Source organism: Pezoporus flaviventris, unplaced genomic scaffold (assembly GCF_033815535.1).
Source record: "Pezoporus flaviventris isolate CSIRO_AGI_PZ_B2104156 unplaced genomic scaffold, CSIRO_AGI_Pfla_v1 ptg000013l, whole genome shotgun sequence".
NCBI classification, from domain to species: Eukaryota; Metazoa; Chordata; class Aves; order Psittaciformes; family Psittacidae; genus Pezoporus; species Pezoporus flaviventris.
The window spans coordinates 13,294,924-13,302,461 of record NW_026892561.1 but is presented as its reverse complement, the minus strand read 5'-3'; the positions used below and the strand labels follow the sequence as shown (position 1 = coordinate 13,302,461).

The window sequence follows — 7,538 nt, the reverse complement described above, 5'->3', positions numbered from 1 at the left end:
GGAGGAGCTTGGACACAGCCCCCACCCCCCTTCACACAAGCCACAGCAGGACCTAGGCACAAGCGGCACAGAGTACAGAGCATGGATCACTCTCTACCACCCATATGATGGAGGCCTCAGGGAGGGCTTGACACACCATCAGCCTCCCCAGTGCCATCAGACCAGAAGCCTGGCTCACAACCTCTGCAGCCCAGGGTGTCAAGCCCTGTTCTAGCTCAGCGAGCAGTCCTACAGTTCTCTCCATTCACAGCTTGCCTCATCATCACCACACTCAGCTTCCACCCAGCGGAGCTCCCTCTGCCCCTCGGAGACAAAAGGCTCCTGTTGCTCCTCCTCCATGCTTCTGCTCTGGATGCAAGGGAAAGAACCGGAATAGCTGCTCACCCAACTTACACAGAGACCACCATCGTACTGACTTTTGAGGTAGAAAGAAGGCAACAGTAATAGGTGTTCCTACCGCTTCTGCCTAGATCCTGCAGTGCTAGTAGAGGACTACAGCTTCCCAAGGCAGTGCGTCCCACCAGCTCCTCCTGGGCCATGCCACTGCAGCATCCTTGGCCAACCCAAATCTGTCCCATCTGGCAATACTGTCATGTGCAGGACCACCTGCCTGCTCCCACTGTGGGCTGTTGGAAAAGGTGAACATGGGCACACAGGAACTAGGAGGGGGGTCTGTCATCACGCACTGGAAGACTTGTCAAGCGTGCAGGTGGGGACTGTGCTTGGTGCTGTGCTCCGAGGTGTTTACCTGACCAGGGTAGCCATAACGTTGCTCTGGTCCCTTCTATCTCTGCTGCTTCTACAGCCTACTGAAGGCTTTGCTCCTTTAAAAAGCAAGTTTCTGACCTTTTAGATTACTTTAAGCTCTCCCCACAGTCAGCTATCAGCATTAAATGAATTTTTGGCAGTTAAAAGGAAAAAAGTTGATTGCACTCTACAGGTAAGGTAAGGCCTGGGATAAACACAAAGGAAAGAGGGCAAACGTTTTGGCTTTAGAAAGTCAAGGAAATTTATTTCCTGAGGTCATGAGACAGGAAGTAGATTCCTAGCCACAGTAAAGGAGGTCTCCTAATGAAGGCAAGAATGCCTAGTAAGACATGCTCAAGAGAGCAGATTGCTCTTGGGAAGCTGCAAATCTTAGCCACTTTGAGTCAATTATGAAGTTTCTAACAAAACCACACACATTTAGTGTTTGAATCTGAGTGAAGTCTTGTTCCAAAGGAGGAAAGAATATCCATCAAGAAATGAGGGTGGGTCCTAGCCACGGTGATAGCTGAGGGGAGCAGGATGGGGTCTAGCACTCCAGACACCATTAGGAGACCTCTTGGGGCAATAGACTTGTGCTCCAGCCGCTGGGTCAGATTTCAGACAGGAAATATTTGTGGCAGGTTAGTGTCAGGTCAGCGGGCTGGAGGAGGTTCTGCTTCCAGGTCATTATCGTTTGGGTCCCCAGGGAAGAGTCTTGGGGGCCACTTGAGCCCCAAAGCTGGGGAAGTCTTCAGAACTGCTCATATCAGGGGCCTAGGGCAAACAAAAAGGGAACAAGTTAAGCTCCTGCCCTCCTACAAATCTGCACGGAGCTCAGCAGCATTTCTGATGTCCCACGAGTCCTTAGGACTGCACAGGTTGGGTGGTCAAGCCATCTAGAGATGACATCTAGGAGGGTGCAGATAGGAGCAAGGCAGATCAAGGACTCCAAGGGTCCAACCTCAGTAACTCAGTCCCTGGAGCAGGGTCAGGCCCGTCATGCGGCAGCTCTGGAGACAGAGCTGCCACGTGTCCCAGATCACTGCTCCCAGCCAGAACACAGCTGCAAAGGTGGAGCTGGTTCTGTGCTGACGGAGAAGAGGCAGAAGTCCCAAGGCCCTGCCCCTAGAAACAACACAACCTGGCAGGACACTTTCTTGTAAGGAACCCCCATTCTCCAGCAGCTCCACAGCGGAATAAGTCAGTGCTCTGGAAGCTGGAGAGGCATAACCAGCCTGCTCTCACCTTGCAAAGGCCACTGCTTTCTCTGCCACCAAAGGAGGCTCTGTTTCCCCAACCAAGAGAAGAGGGACAGACCTCAGAGTAAGTTCTTGGCAGAGGGGACCCTGTGCCCCCAGGCCTGTAGCAGAAGCAGCACTCACCTTTTCATTGTTAACAGTAGCCCAAGGGGCATCTCTCACCACAAAGCCCTTGGATGGGGTCTTGGACTCTTCATGTGAAGAGGGCTTCATATACACCTGCATTGCCTCGTTGTCCACCACATCTGCAAGCTGTAATGACACAGCCCAGTTAGGGGGGAGGATCCTGATAGCTCCTCAAACTGGTATAATATGGCTCCCTCACACCATCTGACCATTCTGCAAGCTGTCCAAGGTCACCAGTCTGTTCTACAATGATCAAACGCAGTGTTTCTGCACTAATCCAAGGGCCACCAATAACTAACTGATGCAAGCTGCAGTAAGACAAGCATATGGACATCCTGCTGGTGCCCCAGCATTCTCATACACTGTCCTCTCCTGGACACTGGGACCAGTCCTTGCATTGCTTCACAAAGCACAGCCCGGGCTCTGCACCCAGTTATTCTGAGGGACAGTTGCAGAGGACTGACTGCCACTTGCACAGGGCTTAAGTTCTTCAGTGCAGTGGCAGAAAATACCACATACAGACACTTCAGACATCAAGCTCTAAGGCAGAGGAAGTCCCTTCTAAGCCCCTTCATGTATTTGTTGAACACTTACATATTCTTCCTCCAAATTCAGGATGTGATCGATAGCTTCTTCCACATTCTCAGGGAGTCCTGTCACAGTCACACAATTGGGGTCAGGAGCTCCACTCTGGGGAAAGCGAATGTCCACCTGCAACACAAGGAACAGGATGGGTCTTGCATCTGCATATCTGAAAATCCAGACTCCCCGAGACCCCTGTCATTAGATTCTCAGAAGAGAAAAGCCATGATCTGTTCACTGCCACGAGTCTCTTTAGGACTTCTACAATTCACATGCTGGAGAGTGCACTGGGATATACCTGTCCTTGAAGCCTGTCCAATTTCCCCATGACGGAAGGCAGAAGAGAGTCTGCAGTAATGACCCATTTTCCAGAAGTTTCATCTGTTCTCACTGCCCAGAGGACCACCGCTTTCTGTGCGGCACTTGCAGCAGAGGCACGAGAGTCTGCATTTCCAGACAGTGTCCTCACACTGCTGTAAGCATTTTCATCATCAAGCATGTGCATGAAGCACAATAAGCTTTCTGTCTCCTCCACAGAGTAATCCTGGCTGACAATCGCTTTACAGAGCTGGCTTAGTGCACCACATACACAGCCACCAAGTTTTCTCACAGCTTGCCTTCCAGATGGGTGCAGGGAAGCCAAACTGAGTCTAGCCAAGATGCAAGTCTCCAAAAGCATCATCACTTCGGATTCACATTCGCTACTGGCCCTGCAGTAAAGCTCACTGCTACTGCCACATGCTGTCAGAGGCAAAGGTCTCTGCCCTTCCCAAGCCAGCTGACTGCCACATCTGGAGCCCTGAGAGTGCGTCAAGATTCCCAAACTCAAGAGCATCAACAGCAGCCTGGAGAGGTAAAGAAATCCGGAGTATTTCCTTGCGTTAAACTCAAGTGGAGGGGGCCTGGGCACAGACTCCTCCCAGAGCTCCCCAGCAACAGGCCTAGCTGTCCACTTTGAGTACTCAAGAGCAGCTGACATAACCACCTCCTCCCTTTGAAGGCCACCTGGGGACCCTGTCTGCAAGAAAACCACAAAAAGGGCCGCACAAAGGGACAGACCTCAGTAATGTTTGCTGGGCTAACCCAGAACACCAAGGAAGCATTTCCAGGTTCCTCTTCTGGCTGTGTTCCAGCAAGACAGAAGAGCTCAGCCTCTTCCCTGTGTGGCTCCCAGAAGAAAGATGACTCAGAGCTGAGGTTGCATGGGAATGGTTCAGCTGGTGTCTGGGTGTGGTGTCCAGGTAGCCCAGCTGCCTTGGGCATACCACGGTGCCCTGGCCCAGAGATTCTCCTCACATGCTTGTGGTGACAGAGGTGGAGGTAAGCAGGACAGCACTGACGTTTCTTTTGTACCTCTTTCAGCTGAAGGTGCTCAACAGGCACAAGACAGAAAGACCACAAAAGATACGAGCCTCATGCTCCAGAATTCAACCCCTAGCATCAAGCTGATACCAAGCTGCTGGCACATTGGCCAGTCAGGCCCAGCCCAACCTGTGTGGCATTGCCCCACTGCTCACCTTGAACTCATCCATGATTTTGCGGATGGCTTTACCACGAGCACCAATGATGCGTGCGTGAACACGATGGTCCAGAGTCACATCCTCAGACACCATCTGCTCCAGCTCACCAACGATCTTCATGATGGCATCCCGGGCAGCCTCGGCATTCTTCTCATAGCCAGTGATGGTGATCTGGTCTTGAGCCTGGTAACAGGTAAGTGTGTGTGAAACCAGGCTCACAAGCAGCCAAGCAAGTCTTCTCCCTGATTTACACCTCCACCTTACCCAGAAGCAGTGCTGGGAATCCAGAGCCCTAAAGAAGATGCTGTGCTTCCTATGCTCAGAGACAACCAGCAGCCCTCCCTTGCACACTCTTCTGACCTCTCACCTGGCTTTCATCATCCTTGTCAGGGAACTGGATGTTGACCTCGTGCTCTGTGCGTATCTGGGTGATCACTGCTCCCTTCCGCCCAATGATTTTAGGGTGATACTTGGGATCCACAGTGACCGTCAGCTTGAAGCTTCGCAAGGCCTGCAACAAGAGAAGCAGCATGAGATACAACAGCAGGGAACACATCACGGCTGGTCCAGTGATGTCCATCTACATCCCAGCATTTCCTTCTGGCTTCTGAGATGCACAGAACAGGTTCTGCAGGGTCATGCATGAGTATATGTGGATATAGAAGAGGACCCAAGACATACATATGCTGGAGCCTTGTGCTTTCACCAAGTTCAGCAGGAAACTACAAGTAGCAAACAACCATCCAACTCAACCCTCACTTCAGAGCTGTGATAAGGATACAGTGATAATAGGTTCAGAGAGATGCCTAGCACAGTGAGGTTCCCAGCCTGGACAGTCCTGAAAGCACATGAAGTGATAAAGCCCTGGACAGTCTAAAGTTACCTGAAGTAAAATCTGAGAACTCTCAGTTCATGTAAAGTGAGTTACTTTTGGGTAACACACGGATGAGCACTCCACACACACTGAGCACCTAAGGGTACTTCGAAAGGACAGGGCCTTCACCTGAAAGGACAGGCACAGGCCTTACCCGATCCTCTTGTTCAGCCTGAAGCTCTTTCACTCTTTCCAGCAGCCCTGCCTTGGCACGGTCCAGGTTGGTAGACAGCCCAGTGATGGTGATGATATCCGACTGCAGCTCAGGAGCAGGGACCTGGATGTTCACCTGAGTAACAAGAAACAATTATCATTTTGTACCACTCGTGACGCTTGTCACTGCAGGTTGGTATCACTGAGACCAGCTCCCACCCACACAGCCTAAACCACAGAATCACAGAATGTTGAGGTTGGAACGGACCTCTGGAAGTCATCTGGACTAACAACACATCTCAAGCAGTTGTCTGGTACTGCATCTAGATGTTCTTTGAATAGAACACTGTTTCTTTAGGCATTACCAGACTGCTTTGCTCTAGGGCTTCAGCCCCTAGCAGTGCCTGTGCCAGCCTGGAGAGGCTAGGAAACAAATCCATGTTCAACAGGGCTGTCTGCAGCCAACCTGCATCAGCCCCAAGAGTCCCTGTGGGCTTATGGGGAATTTTCCCAAATGGGCAAGCACAGCAGAGATGTTTCCTATGGCTTAGAAGGAAAACAACTCTCACACTGGCAAGAAATCCCTGTAGGCACCAAACAAGTTATGCAGCACTCATGGCATCAACACTAATCGTACAGCTTCAGCACAAAATCTGCTGAGCTCCAGAGCCAGTGACTAAGTCACACAGGTCTCATTTTCTTATTACAGAGCCTGCATTCCATGGTCAAGCCACAGCGGTCTTGAGTATGTCGCAAATGACTGCCACCACCCCAAACGTGGTCACTTGAAGGTTCTTCAGGACAGAGGAGATCAGAGGAAGGGTAACAACTTACTTCAAACTCATCCATCATTTTGCGGATCCCAGTTCCCTTCTGGCCAATGATGTAACGGTGAAGATCAAAGGGAACCTCCACCTCAATGGTGACAGGAACCAGAGCCTGCAGGGAGCGGAGCACAGTTTACCAGCTGAAATACTTCTCCTGTCTTTCAGCTTGCCATATACTTGCCCAAAAGAATGTGTTGCTGCACTGAGTTATATTCCCTTGTAGTCAGGATACAAACTTTACAGGAAGAGAGAACAGCTGCAAACACCAACATGACCTGTTTGGTGTTAAAAGCATTTTTTCCAAACAAGCAATCTTAAACCCTGCCTCTAGGGACAGGCTGTTTTCATATCCTTGGCTTCCATCTAGCAGAGACTTTGAAATCATCACTAAAGCAGCATGGTAAGGTCTGCTAAAGCTAGAATGATTCAGCCTCAGACTCCTCTTTCCAGCTGTGCTCCATAAAACAAGTCTGTCACGCTTTTATGGCATAAAAAAAGCAGGACTGCCTATAAGCTCTAGCAACTGCGAGGTCAGGCACAGTGATTCAAGCTGCCAGGCTAAATCACAAAGCAGAGAACTTCCTTTGTGCAGTACAGACCACCTCTGCAGTCAGCATCAGTGACCACTTGGACTGCAACTGTGACTGTGTCATTTTTATTACCACCACTAAATCCTGCAGCGAGCTTCTTGCATCAGGACATCAATACATCACAGGGCTAAGAGGCTTTGAAAGCCACATACCTGCAGCGCCTCCTTTGCTGCCTCGCACTTTTCCCTGCGGCCAGAGATGATGATGATATCGCACTTCTTTGGAGAGCTGGGATCTGCATCCTTCCCATCCTTGCCTTCCCCACCTTCCTCACCATTCTCCTGCACAGCTGGCTCTGCAACTGGGGCTGGAAACATGGAAGGTCTCACATTAAATGCACAGAGGACCCTCTTTGTTCGTTATGTCCCCCTCTAGATCCTCAGACTCTGACTGGGCTTTGCCACCAGAGGTCCGACACTATAGACTACTATGGAGCAGGTCACTCCTAGCACAAGCAGCTCGCCATGGCTTAGCCTGGAATGAGCAGAACAAGAACATTCACTGAGACAGTCTGCTTCACACCTCTCTGCACAGCATTGATATTGCTTTTGTCTGCACAGAAAGGACCTGCAGCTGCACTATACAAACAGAAGCTGCACTCCTATGTCATCAGTAGCTGCACTCCTACATTAACAGAAGCAACAAGTAATGCTGGCAGTTTCTTCCCCCAACAAGGAAGTTCACCAGCACAGCACTGGATATTGCAGCAGGATGGCTGGTGGTATGCCAGAGTATCCAACAGGCCCCAGCTGTGCTGAAGTTCAGTACATCCAGCAGTGAGGGCATGAGCTCAGAGAGACCTTGGTAAGCCTGTAGAGCCCTTTTTGTTGGGGTAGGTCGCTGTGCTCTGCAGTGAGAAT

The 7,538-nt window shown here is 50.7% G+C and overlaps 1 protein-coding gene across 3 annotated transcripts in view; it reads right to left on the bottom strand.

Annotated features, from left to right (window-relative positions):
* Window positions 1-984: 984 nt before the first annotated feature.
* Window positions 985-7,538, bottom strand: part of HDLBP (high density lipoprotein binding protein) — a 39,132-nt gene continuing 32,578 nt past the window's right edge. For all 3 annotated transcript variants that reach the window (XM_061451711.1, XM_061451712.1, XM_061451713.1), the window contains exons 21-28: window positions 6,831-6,985; window positions 6,096-6,200; window positions 5,263-5,397; window positions 4,602-4,745; window positions 4,232-4,417; window positions 2,727-2,843; window positions 2,130-2,258; window positions 985-1,521 (exon numbers count right to left, since the gene is read on the bottom strand). In XM_061451711.1, the coding sequence (XP_061307695.1) occupies window positions 1,435-1,521; window positions 2,130-2,258; window positions 2,727-2,843; window positions 4,232-4,417; window positions 4,602-4,745; window positions 5,263-5,397; window positions 6,096-6,200; window positions 6,831-6,985 (1,058 nt within the window). In that variant the 3' untranslated portion in view covers window positions 985-1,434. The remainder of the gene's footprint in view (window positions 1,522-2,129; window positions 2,259-2,726; window positions 2,844-4,231; window positions 4,418-4,601; window positions 4,746-5,262; window positions 5,398-6,095; window positions 6,201-6,830; window positions 6,986-7,538) is intronic.